The 24,884-nt window shown below is 34.1% G+C and overlaps 1 protein-coding gene across 7 annotated transcripts in view; it reads left to right on the top strand.

Moving 5' to 3' along the window:
* The window catches only part of SLC4A10 (solute carrier family 4 member 10), a 285,441-nt gene that overhangs the window by 237,784 nt on the left and 22,773 nt on the right, over positions 1-24,884 (top strand). For all 7 annotated transcript variants that reach the window (XM_072811530.1, XM_072811534.1, XM_072811529.1 and 4 more), the window contains 6 exons: positions 4,596-4,701; positions 10,195-10,356; positions 12,133-12,246; positions 13,216-13,377; positions 21,488-21,739; positions 22,996-23,064. In XM_072811530.1, coding sequence (XP_072667631.1) covers positions 4,596-4,701; positions 10,195-10,356; positions 12,133-12,246; positions 13,216-13,377; positions 21,488-21,739; positions 22,996-23,064 — 865 coding nt within the window. The remainder of the gene's footprint in view (positions 1-4,595; positions 4,702-10,194; positions 10,357-12,132; positions 12,247-13,215; positions 13,378-21,487; positions 21,740-22,995; positions 23,065-24,884) is intronic.

Raw genomic sequence — 24,884 nt, 5'->3', positions numbered from 1 at the left:
TAGAACTAGTTTTGTGACCTGACATGCAATCTCTTCTGGAGAATGTCCTGTATGTGCTTGAGAAAACTATATTCTGTTGCTGTTGGCTGAAATGTTCTGTATATGCTGTTAGCTTCATTTGATCTATAGTGTTGCTCAAGTCTTCTGTTTCCTTATTTCTCTTCTGTCTGGATACTATCCATTATTTACAGTGAGGTATTGAGAATTTAAGAAATAAAACAAATGAGCAAATGGGAAAAAAGAGTGAGAGAGAGATAGAGAGGGAGAGAAATCAAGAAAGTCTTTTAACTATAGAGAATATACTGAGGGTTATCAGAGGGGAGGTGGGTTTAGGGGCTAGGTGAAATAAGTAATGAGGATTAAAGAGTATACGCCTCATGATGAGTACTAAGTAATGGATAGAATTGTTGAATCAGTACATTGTACACCCGAAACTAATATAACACCGTATGTTAATTACACTGAAATTAAAATAAAATGTTTAATTAAAAATTTTAAACATAATTATAAATTAATTAATTAAGGTACTGTAAATCTAATGTTGTTTGTTACTATTTGTCTTTTCCTTTCATTCTGTCTGTGTTTCTATGTTTCAGTGCTCTGCTGATAGGTGCATATTCATTTTTAATTGTTATATCTTTTCGGTGAATTGACCCTTTCATCATTATACAATGTCCCTCTTTGTCTCTTTATAATATTTGACTTGAAGTATATTTTATCAGGTGCCTGGGTGGCTCAGTTCTTAACATCTGCCTTTAGCTCACGTCGTGATCCCAGAGTTCTGGGATCAAGCCTCATGTCTGGCTCCTTGCTCTTAGCAGGAAGTCTGCTTATTTCTCTCCCTTTGCTCCCTCCACCCTCCATTCATGCTCTTTCTGTCTCTCTCTCAAATAAATAAATAAAATCTTTAAGAAAGTGCATTTTATAGTTTATAAATGCCCCTTTCCCTGCTCTTTGGGTTACTGTTTGCATTGAATATCTTTTTTCTATTGTTTAACTTTCAACCTATGTGTATCCTTAAACAAAAAATTTATTCTAGGCATATTAGTGGATTTTTTTCTAATCCATTCATCTATACCATGCCTTTTGACTGGGGAGTTGAATCCATTTGCATTTAAGCAGTTCTTGGTAGGGAAGGATTTACTATTCCATTTTGTTATTTGCTTTCTGTCCTATAGGTTTTTATCCCTCTTTTAATCTTTTTCTTTCTTTCTTTTCTGGGTGGGGGGTGGTTTGTAGTGACTTTGATTCCTTCGCAGTTTTGTGTTTGTTTTACAGCTATTTTCTTCGTGGTACCATGGAGACTTAAATAAAGCATCTTATATTTATAACAATCTATTAATAAACTGATAAATTTAATTGCACATAAATACTTTTCACTTTTACTTTCTCCCCTTTACACACTTTATATTACTGATGTCACAACTACATTTTTTCTATCATGTATCCATTAACATATTTTATAATGATAATAATTAAACATTTTTTTATTCCAGAATTTTATACCAGGATTAAAAGTGATTTTTTACACACCTTCATTACAGTATTATTTTTGTCTGTATATTTATCTTTACTAGCAAGCATATTTTCATATGCTTTTGTGTTGCTATTCAGGGTTTGTGTGTTACAGCTTGAAGAATTTCCTTTAGCATTTCTTGCAAAGCAGGTCTAGTGGTGATGAACTTTCTCAGCTTTTTTTTTCTTCCAGGTCTAGAAAGGTTTTATTTCTTCTTTATTTTTGAACAACAGTTTTTACAGACATAGCATTCTTTGTTAGTAGTTTTCCCCTTCAGCATTTTGAATGTGTCATCCTACTCCCTTTTGGCCTACAAAGTTCTTGCTGAAAAATCCACCGAAAGTATTATGGGGGTTCTCTTACACATGGTGAATTGCTTTTCTCTTCCTGCTTTCTGAATTCTCGTCTTTGACTTTTGACAGTTTACTTATAATGTGCTTAGTGTGTATTTCTTTGAATTCACTGTGGTTGGAGTTCTGTGGGCTTCTTAAATCTGGATGTCAGTTTCCTTCCTCTTTCATTAAGTGAGCTTTTCATTCCTTATTCTCTTTCTTTTTCTCCTGGGACTTCTGTAGTGTATATATTGGCCTATTTAATGGCATTTAATACATTTCTTAGGCTTTCTTCATTCCTTTTCATTTTTTTCTTTCTGTTTTTCTGACGGGAAAATTTCAAATGATTTGTCTTTGTATTCACAGATTCTTGTGTGAGCCTAATGTTGAACTGCTCTAGAGAATTTTTCAGTCTAGTTATTATATTTTTCAACACCAAAATTTCTGTTTGGTTCTTCTTAGTATTTTCTATCTCTTTGTTGATATTCCCATTTCATTTGTGCATTGTTTTCTTGAGCTCTTTAAGTATCTTTATGATGGTTATTTTAATTTTATGTCAAGTAATTCATATACCTCCATTTCTTTAAGAGAAGTTTCTGGAGATTGATTTTGCTCTTTTATTTAGGCCATGTTTCCCTGTTTCTTCGTGTGTCTTACTACTTTGTGGTGGAGTTGGCACATTTGAAATAACATCTACATCTTCTAGTCTTTATGGACTGACTTTGTATAGTAGCAGACCTTACTAATCAGCCTGACTAGAGATTCCAGGGGACTCCAACCTTTTTGATGGAGGGAATTTAACTTCACTGGAAAAGGGATGTATTAGTGTGCAGTAGTAGAGAGAAGATTTCTGAAATCAAGTGTGTGTGTGTGTGTGTGTATACATATATATATAATCAGACTCTCAATTAGTTTCCACATTTTCAGTGTTATCTCTTCTTATACTTCTTTGTTTAGTATGAGCCCTTGCCTTAGTTCAGACCCTCTTTGGGATTCTACTGAACAGTCCTTTACTGCAGTTGGAAATCAAGATTTAGAGTGCTTGAATGATCCTCCCATGACCATGCAGACAGTAAAAAATAGAGCTTTATGTACAGCCAATCTGAGACTTAGGAACCTATAGTTTTAAATAAATTGCATTAATGTATATCCATTACTGCATCTAAGGTTCCTTTGTTTCCCTTTTGCTGTAGCATTTCCTTTTGCTACCATGGAGGTCACTTCACTGTAGCTACCCATAGTAGCTAGCTAATGCTTCCATATCCCAATCTCTTAAAACCCTTGTCACCAGCTTTCTCACTGGAACCGTTTACCCTCTTAGAGGCTCAGCCCCAAATAAGCCCAGCTAAGGAATCTTCTGACCTTCCTTAGTGAGAGAAGGAAGCATGCTTATTTGTATTGCCCAAGTAGAGTTCTTGCAATAATAGACACACTTGAAGCATGAATGAATGGTGTAAAGAACAGCAGACCAAATTCCTGATGTAGAAGACACAAGAGAGACTGTTGCTTAGGCAGAGGGATTTGCCACGTAGAAACAGTATGATATGTTTTATAGAAAGGATGTTAGTAATGATAATTAGATTCTACAGTTTATTTTTTAAAAGATTTTATTTATTTATTCATGAGAGAAACAGAGAGAGAGAGAGAGAGAGAGAGGCAGAGACATAGGCAGAGAGAAAAGCAGGTTCCATGCAGGAAGCCTGATGTGGGACTCGATCTCCAGACCAGGGATCACGCCCTGAGCCAAAGGCAGACACTCACCACTGATCCTACCCAGGCATTCCAGATTCTACAGTTTAATGCCACTAAAACAGCAGTTCAAATAACTTTTAAGTTATACAGTATAATGGGTTAATCTGGGAGCCCAACCACCATTTTTATAAACTACTTCTATAAGAAAATACTTTCTGAAAGACAAATAGTCTGTGAATGAATTTTTGGAAACAAAGAATTTGTAAATTGAAGTTAACATCTAAGACCATTAATCTGTTGATAATCTCTTTGCTTGTGTATTCTTCTGATTTATTTTTAAAGTTAAAGAACCATGAACTCAACAACTGCTTTCTATTACATAATAATACCACTATGGCCAATGCTTGCATTTTCTTTTTGCTTTTATGCCCATCCAGCATTCATTATGTTACCTTCCATGTAGGAGGTACTCAAAAAGCTTTTGTTTATTTATTTATTTATTTATTTATTTATTTATTTATTTATTTATTTATTTTAATAACACTCTCACTCATCACAAAGAATAGTATATTCTAAGATACCAAGGGTTCTTTCTTCAACCTAATTAGCAATATAATAAATGACCTTCAGAGTATAAATGAACAACTTCTGTTGATATGGTTCTATAATATTAATAAAATAAGTAAATTATAATAATAGATTTGGATGTTTATAATATTTTCCATAACTAGGAGAAAATTGTCATGCTAAAGGATAGAAGCATCCTAATTTCAAAGGCCCCAGAAGCCTTGTGATCTAACCCACACTTTTAAGAATTTCCTCTCACTGGGAGACAGGTCTTATTAGAGAAAATACTATAAAGTAGTCTAATGTCTTGACAATATATCTATCCTGCTTTCTGGGAAAACTGTGTCTTGGAGTTTAGGATGATGTAACTACTTTTCTCTCAGACAATGGAAAGTTATAACTGGGGAAGAGAACTCATCACACATTTATTTTGAGTACAGTGACAAAAAGATACTTACTTAACAAAAGACACTATTTTGCCTTTTCAGGTGTAACTGTGTAGAACCACATAATCCTAGCAATGATACATTAAAGGAATGGAAGGAGTCCAATATTTCTGCCTCTGACATAATTTGGGAGAACCTAACTGTATCGGTAAGTGAAATATTAAAAAGTAAGTCCTATCTTGATCTTCCTACTGTAGGGGCTCTTGTTGACATTTTGAATGAATTATTGCCACTAAGGCAATAATATTTTGAATGGTTAATTATTATAAAAGTAATAGTTTTGTCCTAATTATACTTTCATTTTCAGGTTTTCATTAGCAAACTGGGGTTTTCTTTCATTATTAAGTTTTACTAATAGTTAGTAGACCTGAATTACTCTAACAGCAGTCATAATATGACTAAATTCACTGAAGGCACATTGAGTAAGAGTGGTGTTGACCTAAAAGAAACCATATGGCAGAACTAAGTGGGTCTTCTGTGTAAGGAACCCAGAATGTGGGACGCCTGGGTGACCCAGTGGTTGAGTGTCTGCCTTTGGGTCTAGGAGTGATCCTGGAGTCCAGGGATCGAGTCCCACATCAGGTTCCCTGCACGGAGCCTGCTTCTCCCTCTGCCTATGTCTCTGCCTCTCTCTCTCTCTCTCTCTCTCTCTCTCTCTCTCTGTGTCTCTCATGAATGAATAAATAAAATCTTAAAAAAAAAAAAAAAAGGAATCCAGAATGCTTTTACTTCACTCTGTAATACTGCTCCAGCTGTTTGGAATATGCTGAGGTGGAGATGTTTGTTAATATTTTAGTGTAAATCTTGAAGTCTTTAGGAAGAACAAAAGTCACTAAGCAAAATTGTGGCACCTTCCTCAGGAAGAGCTTTCTTACATTTTCTTCTTATCTCCCACTCCAGAAAAGGAATGGCAAAGATTTTTTCACCTATCAAGGTTAAATCCTATACCTTTTAAAAACTTTTGGCTTCCTCTGTTTTGTGATTTCTTTTTTCACCCTCTTCATAGCTGCATTTCTCCATTCTTCCTAGTCTCATAATGTTTGTGCACCTCTTTTTCCATCCATATTGTCATCCTTCCTGTCAATCTAATCTCATAATTGGAGCAATTGAATGTCTACTTTTAGTAAGTATTAGAATCTTAATTATTCTTATTACAAACATTACAATCCAATGCTCCTGCCACGTTACTTACCTGTATAAGCTCAAGTCCCATTATAACCATCAACATACCACTATATAAATTCTAGTTCAAGTTCATTTTATGAAACACATTTTTTTTTTAGCAAGTGAGCCAGTTAGTGGAACATACAGATCTTTTTCTACAAATATCACAAAGAGCATTTTATCTATTGCTTATTTTCTCATTTTTCCCCATTAACTGTTTTCTTTCAGAATCAAAATAAAATTATTTACCTTCAGTTTAAAATTCTATCTTGACCTATATTTTATGATCTTTTTCCTTATCCTCATCATTTTCTCTAGAATAGACTTTCACTTGTTCTTGTTTTCTTCTGTTATAATTTTTATTCTATTCTATTTGTTCCTAGAAAAATAACATTACCAGACTGTTTCCCTTCAGAGAGCCATTGAAATGGACCAATAAAAGAAATGTTGAGCAAGAAAGAATGCTACAGTTATTGAGAATTTAGGCATGGGATCATGGTTGATCTATTCTGTAGTGTATCTTCCATTTATATTTCCTTTGTGTAAACTATAAAGATAATGTGTCTAACGAGTCCCTTGCTTGTGTACCTCATCTTGGTGTCCCCTTCAATGCAGAAACCCAATAATCCCATCTTTAGATTATTTAATATGATAATTTAGTCTATGTGTCATGTACTGCCTTACTAATTTACTGTTAAATAATAATATTTATTTTATGTAATGGCAAATCCTGAATAATAAACTTCTAAGAGACTCATAGCACAATTGATCTAGCTAGTCATGAAGTAATTTTAGATGTTAAAAGTTTTAAGGTCAAGTAGAGTACAGTAAAAAATATATTTTGCAATCAAAGCAAATCTTGCACTGTGTTTTGTTGTTTTTTTCTTTACGTTCTGTAGTAGGTGTTAACATTCTGGCAGAAATTTTCATATTATTTTTCATTAGTTAAAAGCAGTTTTTGCAATGGATAATTGCTAGTCTTGACCAGAAATAGCCTTTATCACCAAAGGGAATGCTACATAATGAAAAGATCTTTTAATTTTTAAGTCAATGAAGACCATTACGTTTTTTTGTTTTAATAATTATGCTGAAGTTTCTTCAGCATAATCATCAGTATCACCAAAGGCATTTTATTAATAAAACATTGTGCTAATGGCTATTATAACTGGTTTTATAAAAATGGTGATATAACACTTATTTACATATTATTCATTTGAAAAGTTCTTTTGAATTGTTACATATTTCATGAATTGTAATTTACACCTTGCTAACTCAGCAAGGGTAAAGAAATTTAGCTTTCTTTGATTCTCCCACACTGCTATGTGCGTAGTAAGTATTCAATAAAAATTTAATGATTGTTTTGAAAAATAAATTCATGTCACAAATTTACTATTTAATGCAGGTGTTTTGTTTTTGTTCATTTTATTTTCCAGCTTTATTGAGGTATGTTTGACAAATAAAAATTGTATCTATTTGAGATTGAACAACATGATGTTGATTACCACAAGTAAGCTAGGTAACATACCCATCACCCTTTTCCTTTTTTTCCTTCTCCTTCTTCTTCTTCTTCTTCTTCTTCTTTCTTCTTTTCTTCTTCTTCTTCTTCCTTCTTCCTTTTTCCTTCTTCCTTCTTCTTCATGAGAACCATTAAGATCTATTGTCCTAGCAAACTTTCAACTATATAACACAATATTATTAATCATAGTCATCATGTTACATATTAGATCTTCAAAGGTTATTCATCTCACATAACTGAAGCTTTGGACCCTTTGACCAATATTTCCCCATTTTTCCTTCTTCATCCCCACCAACCCTCGGTAAAACTACTCTACTCTTTGCTTCTATGAGGTTGACTTCTTAGATTCCACATATAAGTAAAATCATGAAGTATTTGTCTTACCATGTCTTTCTCATTTCACTTAGCATAATGTCCTTCAAGTTCACTCATGTTTTTTTGCAAATGACAGGATTTCCTTCTTTTTTTAAGGGTAAATGATATTCCATTGTATATTTATACCACATTTTCTTAATCTTTTCATCCATCAACAGACATATAGGTTATTTTCACATTTTGGCTATTGTGAGTAATGCTCAACTCAGTTCTTTTATGGCAAGCTAGAATATATGTTTCTTTTATATAAGTATATATTTATATAAATAAATAAATATATTTATCAGTATCTCAAAATCAGTCATTACAAGGAATTCCTAGGCAAGGTTTAAAATATTCACATGCAATTTACTAGCAATTATCTCCGTGCTAGAATTACATATTTAGCTTGTACATATATGAGGGGGAAATACTAATGCCAACTTTAATTTCTTATTCTCATTAACAAGATAAATATATTTTCTTATCAAACTAAATTTGTACAAACTTATAAAATTGTTGAAACTTAGAATGTGTTTGAAGAATAATTGGTAGAAATGAGTTTGTCAACAATCATTAAATTTTTGTAAGTGAAACCATATGTTAGATTCAAAAAAGAGAACAGGATTTATATTTGGTTTTCACTCCTAAATCTCAGGACTGGCTCATGTGTATGTGTGTGTGTCTGTGTGTGTGTTAGGGGTATAAACCAGAAAATAAATGTAGAGTTTTGTAGGTCACAGTTTTTCTTTTTAAATAACATATTACCCACCCCTCCCCCCAGGAAGGAAAAAAAATCTTTTCAAAATTGCTTTGAATTAAAGTAACAAGGCAAGTTATTGGCAATTTATTATAGGTTATACAACTGTTCAATGATTCTTTAAGTGGCATCTATATTCTTAAGAATTGAGAACAAGGCCCAGCCAAGTCCATGGAATATTTAGAAGACTTTCATATCCGTACAAAAGACTGAAGATGGCTACAGATCTATGGATACTGTGTTTGCAATGGAGCTTCTGGTCCTCTTTGTGTTTAGCGTTTCTGCTTTTACCATTATTTTGCTTAATAATTGCTGTAGAAGCATGTCTGGACAGGGGCAAGAGAAAAGACTAAAAACATAGGGATTCACTTTTGATACTTTATGTTTTTAAGAGTTTTGTGATAAGGAAAATTAAAGCCATAATTATAGTTGGGAGACTGCAGTCTGTTTGGCCTTTTAATTAACCAAGCTACTGTATTCTGTGTTAGCTTAATATGGATAACTGGAATTCAACTTTAGCCAGCAAGGAAGATATTTGGGGCTAGATTAGAAAAGGGGACAATTCTTTTATATAATTTTAAGGTAAGCTAACAGCATTTTTCAATAATCCTAGCCTTAGGGGTAGCTGCCCCAAATAGATTTCACTAGTTGTTGGTTTGTTTTTGAATAAAAATATGGCTATGATCTATTCTAAAATCTTTCAAGGGTATTTACTTTCTGCTATACAAGGAGTCCAGGGTCTGAGGCTTTGTTCATCATGCTGATCAATCCATCAGTTCATATTTTCCTCTAAGATCTCTCTGTACCCATGGCACAATTCAATTTCTGGTTTGGTCCAGAATATGTCAAGTGCTACTCACTGGACCACTTAAATCATTATTTTCTCTGTTTTGAAAAAAAAGTAATACTTTGGTAATCTAATCTCTAGTATAAAATAAGAGAAACTAAAATGAGTTTAGAAGAATTTTTTATTTCATTTCAAAATATTTATATTTAAAGTGCTCAGTTTTTCTTGGAGAAAAGAAATTTTTTTGACTTTGCTGCCACCTCATGGCTAAGGTAGTAATTAGACTGATCCTTCAGGGGCTTATAAAAATATATACCAGGAAAAAACAAAAATGAGAAGTCCTAGTAAATATGAGCTTTGCCTTGCTCATGTAGTAACTTTCTCTTTTGTTTTGTAATATAAATTTGAGCTCCATCTTGGACTCCCAATTTTATTCTCGTGGGAATATACCATGGTTTCCTTGTTGCCTTTCTCATTCTCTTGGTAGCTTTTGGGTTAGATAATTCTACAAAATCACTGTTCTTTAATGCGCAATAATATTTCCACCATAATATTGCCTATGGTGAGGCTGCAGCAAATTACTTAACTTCCCTATGTTTCTGTTCCCTCAGACATGAAATAGAAATAACGACATCTCCCTATTTCATAGGGCTAATGTGGAAATTAGTTAAGATGGTATATTTAACTAGGGGTGTAGTGTTGACCCTAGTAACCATTCACTATCAAGTATGTCATATTTTTAATAAATCTAGTGGATATTAGGTTAGATATACATTGATTGGTAGATCAATTAGTTTTATAGATTTAGACTTAATTTGGAAAAAGCAAAGATTTTAAAAGTGGTTCATGTTCAATTTTATAGTAATATAAATCTCTGATATTGCTCACTACCAATCCAAATAGAACTCATAAAGCTCACTCTGATGTCTATTAAATCATTGAGAACCATAGATGAAGGACTTCAGCATCTCAACTATATTGTCCTTCAGATGTTAGTTTTCTGAAAGAAATGTGTCCTTTTCTTTCTTACTAGCTCCGTTTGTTTTACTTCCTCTGGCAGGAATGCAAATCACTGCATGGAGAATATGTTGGACGAGCTTGTGGCCACGATCACCCATATGTACCAGATGTTCTATTTTGGTCCGTGATCCTGTTCTTTTCCACAGTTACTCTGTCAGCTACCCTGAAGCAGTTCAAGACTAGCCGCTATTTTCCAACCAAGGTACTTAGACTAGAATTTTCCTGATCAAAACATAAACCAACATAAAATGTGTTATAGAGTCATATGTGTTTTAAGACCATTCAAAGGCTTTTTTGTGTGCGAAGGAGCTACCATATTAAGGGTGAGGGATGATGAGGGAGATGAAGAGAAAGCATTTTATGATTCAGGTGCTAGGACTGCACATGCTTTTATGCTAACTTCAGATCCCAAAGATAAACTCCCACTTCCCCACTTATGCTTTTGGAAATCAGAAGCACACACTGCATTCCTGATTGTCACTTTCTTGCCCAGTGAACGGTGGGAACGATTCCAGCCTGACAGATACCTCATAGGAGCTACTGTTACATCCTCTAATTGGGAAAGCCCCTGCAAGACTCATTGGAACACTGTTCTCTTTTTCGTTTTTAAAGTGTCAGTCCCTCCCCCTAGCCCACCACGTTTGCATCTGCATATTTGGAGAGGAAAGTAAACAGAGAAACAGCTTAGTTCAATATTTAACACTGCAAAGTAACACCTATAATGTCTGACTCAGCCAAAAAGAAAAAAAGAAAAAGAAAAAAAAAGAAAAGAAACAAGAAAACATGCTTTTTTAGGGATGAACTAAAGATTTTGATCAAAATTCTACTCTAAGACAATGTTTTAAGATCTGTTTCTTCCAGAGGAAACTTCTGATTTGTCACCTCTTCCTTCCGTAAGGTGGAAAATTAATTCCTTTCCCCTCAAAGCTCAATTTGATTAATAAAATCTTTTTTTTTGGTAAGTTGAAACACTAATCTCCCGCCTTTTGTGTGGGTGTATGTGTCATAAAGTTATCCTAATAGAAGCTATATCTTGTTGATGACTGTAATAAGGATTTTTTTTTCTTGAAGATGGCTTTATAAATGAAAAACGGCTTTAAAGGGACACCTGGGTGGCTCAGTTGGTTAAATGTCTGCCTTCAGTTCAGGTGCTGGGATCGAGCCCCACATTGGGCTCCCTGGTCTGATGGGAGCCTGCTTCTCCCTCTCCCTCTGCCTGCCACTCCCTCTGCTTGTGCTTTCTCTCTTTCTCTCTCTCTGTGTCAAATAAATAAATAAAATCTTAAAAAAAAAAAGAAAGAAAGAAGGCTTTAAAAACTGGCATACGCTTATCTTGATAAACACCAAAGAATATTGGGAATTGTTGAATGACTATATTGAACACCTAAAGCTAATATAACACTCTGTTTATTATGCTGGAATTAAAATTCTTTAAAAAGGAAAAATATCTGGCTTATACAGACTAACTTTTAAAATTCCCCACTCTGTTGTATACATTCCCTGCTGCCATACTTAACATCCCAGATAGACTAACCAAAATATTATACTTCTCCAATATAAATAGATTCTTTTATTGTGCTTTAGGTTTATCATATTAAAATGTTACCTGTGGGAGAAGGAATCCTAAAATTCAGCCAGATTCTGGCCATGTAACCTTATTCTGTGTTTTAAATATTCACACACTTGAGCTCATAATAAAGTCATGTTTTAAATACTTAAAAAGAGCACAATCATCATTGTAGTTCTTACATAATATCTCATTCTAAAAAGATAAGGTGCATATCCATCTTAACAGAATACATAAATATATACTCAGTTTCTGACAGAGATAATGGAAATATTATAGTATGTTTAAAATATATTATGATCATAAACTGATTATATCATAAAGTGATTATAAATTGTGATTCTGGATTGTTATTGAGTGTTCCTTACTATTTAAAGTTCTTTAAGTGACAAGCATTTTCATTATTTTTAGGTTCGATCCATAGTGAGTGACTTTGCTGTTTTTCTTACAATTCTGTGTATGGTTTTAATTGACTATGCCATTGGGATCCCATCTCCAAAACTACAAGTACCAAGTGTTTTCAAGGTGAAGTTATCATAGCATTTACAATCTATTTCTCTATAGGTCTAATCTTCATTTAGATGATGGCTATGATCCTAGTACTTGAGGTTTTCATGAAAATATAAGAAGATAGATTAATAGAGAAAAAAAACAGAAATGGAATCTAGAGGCCGCTTGAAAAAATTTCTGTCAATTCTTCCAGTAGGAATATCCATATACAACACTTCTGAAAGATAAGAAAGCATTTGGAAACTAAAGGAAAATGCATTATCTTGATGCAAAACTGGACCGTGAACTGGGCTTAGAAAACACAAAATTAGGTCTGGAATAGAATTCTGACCATGTTGCTAAGTCAGTATGTAACGTTGGGCTAGTTACTTAACCTCTTTGAGGTTCAGTTTTCTGACCCATCAAACATGGCTGGGAGATCCTCAAAGAAACAAAATTAATTTCTCTGGGCCTCATCTCAGGCACCAGCAATGTTTAGAACCATTTCCGGAGCTCCTGATACAACCGAGTGTCTTTTTGTCATTTTCACATAATGGCTTGTGCACACATCTAAAATAAAAGTTAATGTGCTATTTATAAATGTAAATAAATTTGCCAATTTTAAGTAGTTAATATTATTTATTTACTATAGGTACTGATTAAGAACATAGATTTTTGAGTCAGTCTGCCAGAGTTTAAATTCTGTCTCCACCACTACCTTTGAGGCCTTGGGCAATTTACTGGACCCCTCTATGCCTCAGTTTTATTATCTGTACTTTCTTTAGAGTGCTGTGAAGAAAAAAATGAGCTAAAACACTTAAAGTACTTAGACTGGTCCCTTACATCTTACAAATGCTTTGCAAATACGACTATTATTATTGGGTATATCTCACTTAGCATATCAACTTATAATTAGGGCTTTCCTGGCAACATCTGTAAGACTTAATTTGATTAGGTATTCATTAATCCAGTTACTAACTATATGCATCGTTTTATTTCTCACAGCCTACCAGAGATGATCGTGGCTGGTTTGTTACACCTTTAGGTCCAAATCCATGGTGGACAGTAATAGCTGCTATTATTCCAGCTCTGCTTTGTACTATTCTTATTTTTATGGACCAGCAGATTACAGCTGTCATCATCAACAGAAAAGAACATAAGCTAAAGGTATATTTTAACATCCATTTTAATGTAAATCATTGTGCCTTAATGACATCGATGGATGTTATTATTCTTTGCCTGTACTCTGTAGTCGTTTGTACAGTGAAATATTAAGAGCGTTTTTAAGGTTGCAATTTTTATTGTCTATATTCATGATGCCTTGTCTTACAATGAGTTTAAAATTAATTAATTTTTAATTTTTTGATTAATGTATTTAAAGCACTTGGCTGAGCCTAAACTCTAAAACCTTACTTCCAGGACTTAAAATAATACACTCTGCTGAGGTTGTTACTTTCTTTACCATGTTTAACATATTTTCATAAAATAATAGTCCATACTGGTGAAGGGCAGCCTTACCAAGTTGTCTTGTAAATGTGATTCCTCTGCTTCTCTCTTTTTTTTTTTTAATTTTTAAAATTTATTTTATTTTTTTTTTTACTTCTCTTTTTGATCCTAAGTATGCCTATTAGATTGCATTCATTATTGAAATAAATTACATCTTCAGGTATTTCTCATTTGGTTTAGTTATTCCTCTGTCCACAATGCCTATGACAACAAAACCCAGCCATAAATGTTATAGTTTGTAAGTGATATCCTTGTTGAGTTTTATTGCAGATTTCAGTGACTTTTTTATAAGCTAAGAGAATGAATATGGATATATCTTATTTATTATATTCTGACCCTGCCTTTTTGCAGCTGTGAATAATGAAAGTTGTTCATGGGTGTGCAATATTTCTGAGATATTCAATGTGGTCACTATCTCTTACAGGAATATGTTAAATGAAATCCACAATATCAATAAATGGTCAAAAATAATCCAAATCAATCCTTATAAAAGCAGAACATGCCCAAGTAATCAAATTGCTTTGTTCTGGTATCATGGGATAATGCCCAGCTATCTTCATATACTCTTTAAACTCTATGAAGAGGCTCGTGGTCAGAGCAACAGAAATCATGCTTTATAGGACTTATAAGTATGTTTGTTAGAAGGATTAAACAATCTCTGAAAAAAAATAAAAAAATAAAGAATCTCTGATTGAACCATTATTTGTAAGAAATCTTACACGATTGTTTGTAATAAATCTTACTAAAAAGGAATTTTGTGTATATATTGGAGAGAATGTGTATCTATTTGAAAACAAAGAGCATTCTCCATTTTCTTTGTAGAAAGTAACTCAAGTGCTCAAAACTTTTTCTTTTTTTTTTTTTTTTTTGAATTTTTTTTATTGGAGTTCAATTTGCCAACATATAGCATAACACCCAGTGCTTCATCCCGCTACATGCCCCCCTCATTGCCCATGACCCAGTCACCCCAACCCCCCGCCCACTTCCCCTTCCACTACCCCTTGTTCATTTCCCAGAGTTAGGTGTCTCTCATGTCAAAACTTTTTCTGAAAGGAGTTTGTTCAATTCACTTTTCGGTTTTGTCAAGTAAAATTCCCAATTATGTGGAATTTAAAAAACAAAGCAAATGAGCAAAGGGGAAGAGAGAAAGAGAGAGAAAGAGAGGAGAGAGAGAGAGAGAGAGAGAGAGAGAGAGAGAAATCAAGAAACATACTCTTAATTGTAGAGAACAATTGATGGTTACCAGAGGGGAGGTAGATGGGGGTGAGGGGATGGGGGAAATAGGTCATGAGCACTGAGTGTTGTGGAAGTGTGGAATTACTATATCATACACCTGAAAGTAATGTGACACTGTATGTTAACCAGAAATTTAAATAGAAATTTTTTAAAGTAGGTAATTTTACAAAAATATCTCAAAAAGTCTTAGGAACTAGACAAGTTGGTGTGCTAGTACATGGCCAACAACCAGTTCTCTGCATTTAAAAGAGAGAGACACTGATTTATAATGTTTGCAGATTTCTATGGTATGAATACTCCCACCATGGCCCATTTCAAGTTACCAATATGACATCAGTTGGCAGGAAAATTTTTTGAAAATTAAAATTGGTTCTCATAAGCCTCTATGAGCTGGATCCAAAATACTGCTGAACTACTCCATTTAATGTTGGAAACTTTGAGTGATACACAGCCCTTAAAACAACCAATTCAGATTTCCAAGCTTAATAGTCTACTTATTTAATAACAATTATTTAAAAATATTATTTGCTTGTAAGATATTAGTCATCTGTAAAAGCAAATACTACCACAACTTAATTATGAAAGTTCTATAGTTCATTAAATAGATCTGTAAAACATGTGTATGTATTTTAGGTTGAGTATTGTTAGTCTGCTCCTTCTCTAACAAGTAGGAAAATATTTTCCCAGACAGCAATTTATTTTTTAAAACTGAAAACACCTCTTTATTTCTCATAAAGCAATATATGATTTTGGTTTAAAAACTAGGCAATATAAAAAGTTAAAAGACAAAAGCAAAAAACACTATCATTCTATTTCCTAGAGATTACATTGTTAACATTTTGATATATAACCAAATATGTTTTCATACTATGTATGTTACTATATTATTTTTCAAGTAAGAGCATTATGATGGTAGTCATTCATTGCCAACCATATAAATCTGCATTATCATTTTTAATGGCATTATCATTTTTATTATATAATGATATGTAATATATCATTATATGACATGTTTCAGAATGAGCTAAAAGGCTCCTATTTTAGGAAGGAAGGAAGCCATATAATTATTGTTTACCTTTCAAAGGAAGTTAGATTTTTTTGTTTTTGTTTTTAGCCTTTATAATTAGGCAGAAACCCCATTGATTTCACTGAAAAATTATTCTTTGTAAAGACTATCAGCTAAACTGATACAGACATTATATTTTTTCCTACATATTAATGGAGTGAAACTGAAACAAAATGCAAAAGTCAGTGAAGATTTGCTGAGAGTGATATAACCTTGTTAGCCATTTTGTATCCTTGTTCTTTCCAGGTCTCTCAACCTTATAACTCACATAGCACCTGCTCCTTGGTCTTCATGAGCCTCTGGTAGGCCCTTGACATCCACAGCCTTTCCAAAGCTCTAAATCAACAAATAAACTATATTTCTTCCTTTACATACCATGCAGAATAGCTAAAAAACCATAAAACATTCTTTAAGAAGTCTTTTCAAGTACTTGCATTTGTAGAATTAAATGTAGCATTAAAGCCTTTTATATTTTTGTCACTGAAATAAACTTGAGGCTGTATTACTAAAATATATTACATGATTTGCAATTAATTTTTTATTGTACAAGTAAATGACTATGCAACCAAAAGATTTATATTTTATCCCTTAATGATTAGCTGGATCTAGTAAACAATAGAGCAAGCGATTTAATCATAAGTTCTGCTATATTGCCATGAGTAGAAATAAAATTTTTTAAAGATTTATTTATTTGAGAGAGTGAGCACATAGGGGAGGGCAGAGGGAGAGGAAGAGAGAGTCCTAAACAGAGTCCCCACTGAGCCCAACTAGGGCTTGCAAAGCAGGGCCTTGGCCCTGAGATCACGTCCTGAGCCAAAATCAAGAGTCAGACACTTAACCAATTGCACCACCCAGGCACCCCAAGAATTAATCTCTTCTTGGTCACTGTAAGTCTGAACGTGCCATCCTTCTCCTTAGATGTGGATGTTTGCAAAACAAAATTCTTCCAGTGAAGACATATTTTATCTATACTGAGCACTTTTTTTTTTTTTTTTTTTTTTTTTTGCCTATAACCATTGTCCTCTGTAAGCTTCAGTATAGTGTGGTCTGCTGCTGCTGGTTTTCCTGCTAACAACAACAAAAGCTCACCTTCTCAGAACATTCTTGACTCAGAGTTAACGGTTTGTTCCTTAGCCGCTCTCCCCACCTGTTGCCTCACAAATATCTGCACAGTCTCCTGGCTTTGACTTGAATCACATTGTCAGGAAAAGATAACACGTTTCTTGAGTATATCCCCAGATCACAAGTTAACCACATTTTCAGCTTTTACTTACTTTTCTTTATCACTTGAAAACCCATTTTGCCTTGGTTGGATCATGCCCTGAAATAGTGTAATGAATCATGTTTTCTAGTTTCTGTATCAAGCACCTGGTTGACCCCATCTATCTCATATATCTAAGTCAGCTTGGAATTCATCATTTTGATGTCTCCCAAACTTATATTTGCACCTTTTCTTCATTTCCATTACCAAAGCGGTAGTTGTTTCTTATAGAGCATTTTTTAATGCCATTAAAAATGTTTTTATCATTTTGAGAGTATTACTACATACACAGTAAAGCTGTGTTGAACTAAAGAAGTTGGCCCAACTCATTAAGTGACTTGCTCCTCCCTCAGAATGAAAAAGCCCAAATTAGCAAAATTCCAATTCACTGCACCTCATGATCTTTTGGGCCATTCAAGAGTGATAGAAGCTGCAAATGTAAACATTTGAGAAAGCAAATTATCAACTATATTATACATGGGTATAGATCCATACTCTCTCTAGCACTTTTTGTTTTATACCTAGAAAAGTGGGATAGGCATAGGTTAGCTGAGTCCCTTTGAAAAGCATTAGAAATAACTGCTTTTAAAAAAAAGCACATTCTATAAAAGTAGAAAGAGATACTATCTTACAGAAAAGAAAGTTTCTGTTAAGATACAACTGTGGGCTTTTCTACATGTTTCTGTAGACAGTTCAGGCTTCTTTTGACATCATTTTTAATAAACAGCAATACAATCTCAGATCACTTGAGTAAATGAATGCATTTGCAACATTCATTTGGCACCATATTCTCTTGATGATTATGGCATTTGATATGTTCTTTTTTGCCCTCTTTGTCAGCCTGGTTCTTCATGTCAATCTATAGTCTTTTATGTGGTTAACTTGACAGATGCAGGAAATTGCTGCCAAGCTTTGAAATGAATTTTTTCAGCAGTGGCATCTGGGTATCAGATGGTCCTCTTGGCTGGCCTCTTGTCTTGCTGCATGTTGGTTTTAGTGGGGTCTGGTGTAGCATCACCTGTTGCTATGCTCCCTTTTCCTCCCATATGTCCATTTCCTGTGATTCATGGATGAAAGTGAGAATAAAAGCTCTGATTCTGTCTTTATTTCAGAAAAAAATCTACAGAAATATGTTAGAAGGTACAGAGTTCTCTCTCTGACAAAGGGATACTTCCCTTTGGCTGTCATGCCTATCAGCTAATAATTTGGGTACAAAGACCAAGTTTTAAGATATTTAATGAAAGGCAAGAAGGATGATGATGATTAATTAGTGGAAGTGCCAGAACTGCTTTATTTCCTTTGATTCACATTAAATTAAGAAGCTCCCATTGCTGCATAACATAATCAGGGGGAAATTGTAATTTTGTTTTTATTAGATCCTTATATTTTACAAAGCTAGCTTTATAAATTTAAAAATGAAATTATTCACTTGGAAGCCATTATGTTGTCTGCTTCCTGCAATCCAGAATCCCACTGTTCGTATTTGTATTGTATTTTTAAAAGACTAGGTAAGAGCTATAGGAAATCACTACCATGAAGAAGGCCTTCCTTAAATTATTAAGCAAAGGTGAACATGGACACTGGGCAAGTCTGGAGTGTGCTAAAAGCACAAGCCAGACTCTCACAGCTCCTGTCCTCTGCCCTTCTCTGATGTTTATCTCATGGCTGCTAACACCTCTTCCATTCTTTCTTAGCATAATTTTGCAGAACAGGCCAGAGGGGCACCATTCACATCGTACTCCCTCAGAGGCAGAGGCTTGAGTAGTTAGGTCCCTTGCCATTCTCTACCTTTCTCACTCCAGGGTCCCTAAGACAAAACACTGCTCTAACTGGTTAAGACATGCTCCTTTAAAGGGACAAAATTTGAGTTCTTTTGGATGCAGCTTCATCTTCCAAACTGTTCATTCAAAAGGACTAGAAGACTATAGTGTGGCCCTGGTGAAGCTTCTTCCTATGCTGTTTTGGTTAAGTTGGCACCAGAGTGTTTCTCTTCTTGGTCTTTGTACCCAGATTATTAGCTGATAGGCATGACAGCCAAAGAGAAGTATCACTTTGTCAGCTCTCAGTAATAAAAATCTTTGCTGAGTTACTTGGAAAAAAATTTCTAGAGTCATATTCGTGAGGGAACTTGAATTTAGGTGTTCTGGTGAACTAGAACATTGCTCTGATGAAAGCCAACCCAAGGAAGGACACTACTGAATTGGTGACAACAGGAGTTAAATGTACTTTTGTGGATATCTGTCATGTTCTCCTCACTGTTGTCTTCTGGACTTTTATAATTTGGCAGGGGTAAGCAGAAATGAAAGGAAGTACAACTGACTTTAAGAGTATTTTTCTTTCTTTTTTTTTAAAGACTTTTTCTTAATAAAATAATTAACAACACAAAATAGCAGAAAAGAAACACTGTCAAATATGTTACAAACACTCAGTATGTTTCACACTCTAGGCTCTATGAGCTTTTATATTAACTGGAAACTGCTTGCAGTTGGGTAAAACTGCCTGTAAAAAAAAAAAAAATCAAAAGTAATCCTCTAGAAGAATTGGTAATTTCTGCTTATATTCATAATAACAAATTTAACGGCTAAATTTATTTTAAATTTTACTTTTTAAACCAGATTCTGAAAGATGTTTTAATGATGCATATTTACCTCTAAGAAAGCCAATCTGTACCTTATTGACTGCTTATTGTGTGCCAATGATTGTATTAAAAACTATAAAATACTGAGAAATTATATGACATGTGGACCTGTCCTTAAGAAACATAAGACTTTTATTGAAGAGCCTTGAAACAAATGAGTATCAATAAGGATTTACTGTTCAATTGCCAGAGTCTAATGGTCTGTAACATTTACTGAGTGCTTCATATATCAGACATTGTTCTGAATAATTTTCAAGATTAAATAATTTAATTCTCACAACAGCCCAATGAGGTTCCCCCTGTTATCACCGTCATCTTTTTTAGATGGGAAACAGAGGCACAAAAGGTTAAATGATTTGTCCAAGGTCATTGGTTGAGGCAGCATTTGATCCCAGGCCACCTATCTCCAGAACCTAAACCCTTAACCACTGTGTTACACTACCTTTCATAAAATTAGTCCTTAAGAGTTGGGACGTAAAATAGGCCAGGCCGATTGCTACCTCTGAGGCTTTACACTGCCGATCTCCTATGGGGGGGTAAAGGGAGAGGGAATCACTGGTGCCCCTCAGTGTCTTTCTTTGGCAGCCCTCAGCTACTCATCTGCTCGCAGAGAGCAATCTCACTTTCCTACATCTCCACCCCACACACACCCTCCCCACCCTGGTCTCCCCCGTGCTGCCCCCCCCACCCCCTGTTTTTTCTCAATTATGTTTCCTGCCTGGTCCTAGAAAGCACTGAAGTTTGCAATACCTGGAGGTCAGTGATAGAGGAGTAGGATCGCAGAGAGGGAGAAAACACAAATCTAATTTTAGGGAGAGGCCAAATTTTTCTAATGTTAAACTGAAACAAATGAGAACAAGATAGACAGCAAGAGCTGGATTAAGATAAAAATAGGTGTGTATAAAGAAGCTTAGATTCCATGATACTATTTTTCCCAGTAAGACATTGAAACACCCACCCATTGAGACAAAAGAGGACAATTGGAAATGCAGTGTTCAAGAAGACTTTCTCTTTAGGAGATCTGATATGAAAGGCTTCTTAAATATTGTCAGGAAGTGGTTTCTATTCACATTCAGGCCATCTGATGCTGTTGCGGAGACAGTCCTTACTCTGTTTTCTCTTTGTTTTCTACGTGATGCCTGGTATATGGTGTTGGGTGATTTTTTGTATGAATTAATAATGAATGAGTAGATATATGAATTGTGAGTTACCTTGCCTATTTAAGGAAACTAAGAGAAGTGACTGTATTTAATAATGACTTTAATTATCCAACAGAAATAGAATGGAAACTAATGTAATATTAGCCCAGACATACATTAAATCTATTAAAGTAGGTTGAAGTCACTGTAATCATAATTGTAATAGGAACATCTGCAACTTTTCTTTAAGTGGACTATATATTTTCAGACTGTTACTTTTTTATCTTTAATTTATTTTGCATTTTAGAATCAGTTGTCTAAGACTCAAGATAGTATCTCTTTTCTATTCTTACTGTTCCATGGTGGTGGTGTCATTTGTCTCTATACTAAATTCAGTTCCTATGAGAATCCTCTTTTCTTTCTTTTAACAGAAAGGTTGTGGGTACCATCTGGATCTATTGATGGTGGCTGTCATGCTTGGGGTGTGCTCCATCATGGGCCTGCCGTGGTTTGTGGCTGCTACTGTCCTGTCCATCACTCATGTCAACAGCTTAAAACTGGAATCAGAATGTTCAGCTCCAGGAGAACAGCCCAAGTTTCTTGGCATTCGGGAGCAAAGGGTTACTGGGCTTATGATTTTTATTCTTATGGGTTCGTCAGTCTTTATGACCAGTATTCTGAAGGTAATGAAAGCTGCCTTTATGAAGTTGAGAGAGGAAACAATATATTTATTATTGTTTAAGAAATTCCATTTGAATCTAAGCCATCAATTTGCAAATATTTTACGGCATGTGACAAAAGCGATGAATTTCTTTACCATGTTTATAAAACTTAACGGGGGAAGTTATGGGCTCTATTTTGGAATCCTTAAAGACAGAAAAAATTTAGCCAGGGAAAGTAAAATTTGATGTATTAATTATTACCATAATTTTGAAATAGTTACCAAGTTATAGGGAAAAGTGATTCATTACTTCTAACTGATTTGTGACCTGAATTCACTGCAGGCCTACGTGAAATAAAGTCTCTATTTTCTTGTCCGATGAATTTGCAGTTAACATTGCTCAGGATAAGATAGAGGTGCAGAGATGAGCCACATAATGGTCATGGGGCCACATATGCAGTTTTGTATAGTACATGTTCCATGAAATGTTCCATGTACTGCATGGACATCATCACCATTGTATATATTTATTTTCTTTGCATTTAAAATAATTGAATCCATGTTGAAGAGCATTAAAGAGTAATTATTTTGTCATAGAATTTTGGCATATGTTACCAAGGTATGTCATTTGTATTTTAAATTATAACTCATTTTAGTTGACTATAATTTGGAAGTTCTAATGGAATGATTTAATCATTTATACAAGTTTACTTATATTTAATCATTTATGCAAGGACATTTGCAATAATTAATTTCTATGTTATATAAGTAATTATAGAACTACAATTATGCTGAATTCTTCCAATAAAATGAGGAAAACTGAGCAGTCCACATGTTTGCAAATATCTGGAATACTGTCAGAACATCTAGCTGTTAGTTCCATTCTTCACCTTTAATCTAAATATCTTACCATTGTGAAACAAAATTCAAATTTCCTTAAAGTACATAATAATAGCTGATATTTATTGTTTATTATGTATTTTATATTTTATATGTACTTTATAGGTTTTGACTTATTAAATATTTGTAACAACCTTATTATTACCATCCCTTTTTAGGTACACATGGGGAAACTAAGACACAGAGAGCTTAAGTAACTAGCTTACGGTTATGCAGCTAAAAAGTGCTAGACCTGGGATTTGAACCCAGGACTTCTGGCTCTGCCCTATATTGCTTCTAAAATATTTATTTTTCTGGGTTTCTCTTTGGTAAGTGAAAAATCGCATGACGAGTTATTTAAAAATAACTTGTATCTTTTCTCCAATTGTCCTTTTACAGTTCATTCCCATGCCAGTGCTATATGGAGTGTTTCTTTATATGGGTGCTTCATCCCTAAAGGGAATTCAGGTAAATTGCTTACAGTAAACCACGCACATCTGTAATGACTTATCTTAAGTCTATTGGTGCTAAATCATGTGATAGCTAAGGAAAAGACATCATCTGAGGAGCAGCTTTCAGACCACAGTTAAATTTCTTCCAACTGGTTCATAATTTTAAGGTACTTTTGTTTACCATAAGTTATATTAAAACTGTATAAGGTTTAGACTTTAGAACCCTCTTAAAAAACAGTTAATAGCAGTATATTTCAAAATATATCCAAATGCTTTTAATCTTTGATACTGTAGTCATGTATACGGAGCAAAAAGAAGAACTGTACAAAGATGTTCATTGTAACACATACTATCAAAATATTGGAAATAACCCAATTATCCATCAGCAGTAAAATAATTAAGTGGTCCATGTTACAGTCACTTAAGATTGGTAATTATGACGGCCATAAAACATGGTAAAAATGCTTATGGCTTAATGCAGAGCAAAAAAGTCAGAACCTACCATAAAGGTTTTTAAAGCTGTGAATGTGAATGGACCAAGAAGGAAAGTAGAGAAATAAAAACAATGTATTAGGGTAGTGAGATCCTGGGTAATTTTTTTCCTTTTATGTTTGTTTTTCTATTATTATACAATTAACTTTATAGAAGTCTTTAAAAATTAAACTAAAAATAAGGTATAGGGTGAGGCAATTTCAAAATATAAAGGAAAACTTATTATCTGTTTAAGAAAGTATTGGTTAAATAAATATAGTTGTATTCATTTTCTATTAAGAAATTACATACCATTTCATAACAAATTACAATTAACTTAATGGCTTTAAACAACAAATGTTCATTATGTCACAGTCTGTGTGGACCATGAATTTGAGAGCAGATTAGCTAGATGATTCTGGCTCAAGATGGCTCATGTGGTTGCTGTCAGGATGTGGACAAGGGCTGAAGGCTTGAAGAGGACTGGAGGACCTTTGTCCAAAAAGACTTATCACACAGTTGTAGAAAAAAGCATCGGTTCCTCTGTGGCTATTGGAAGGATGCCTCAGTTTTTTGCCACACTTTAGTGCCCTCATGACCTGGAAGCTAACTTCCATCGGAGTGAGCAATGTGAGAGAGAGTAAGGGTGAAGTCACTGTGCCTTTTGACTTAGTCTCAAAAGTTACACATGATCACTTCCATTTATTTCTATTTGTTAGAGGTGAATCATTATGCCCAGCTTGCACATATGGAGGGAAATTAGACTTCATTTCTTGTAAAGAACAGTATTGAGGAATTTGTGGACATATTTTAAGATGACCACGATTGTATTCTAAATCTTTGCAGAGGCTGTTGGTGAATTGTTCATGCTCATGATACTATAGTGATTTGAATAGTATTTCCCCCAAACTCCTGTCCACCTGAAATCTCAGGATGTGACACTATTTGGAAATATAGACTCTTGAAGATGGACTAGTTATGGATCTCTCAAGATGAGCTCAGAGACATGGAGAAGAAAGCCACATAAAGACCAAGGCAGATTTCTACTTAAATTTGCCTTTGAAATATCTTGTCTTATAACTGAACATTATTGATCTACAATATTTACACTTTCTTGAAAGGAGACTAATTTTGAGGGTTATTTATTGTAAAGTAGAGTTTACTTTTTGTTGACCAAAAGGAAAACATAAATTACTGCTTTTTCTATGGCACAGCTAGTCTCATTGCCATTCAGAGACATGAAAGAAAAGTCACCTGGCTATTAGGAATTTGTCAAATTAATACACATTAAGTGGGGGCACAGGGTGCTGGATGGCAAGCTGTAGTTCAAGGATAGACGACAAGAGAAATTGAAATGGATAATTT

Source organism: Canis lupus, chromosome 34, assembly GCF_048164855.1.
Source record: "Canis lupus baileyi chromosome 34, mCanLup2.hap1, whole genome shotgun sequence".
Classification (NCBI taxonomy): Eukaryota; Metazoa; Chordata; class Mammalia; order Carnivora; family Canidae; genus Canis; species Canis lupus.
Note: the sequence above shows the minus strand (reverse complement) of the source record. Positions and strands in the feature narration are given on the sequence as shown.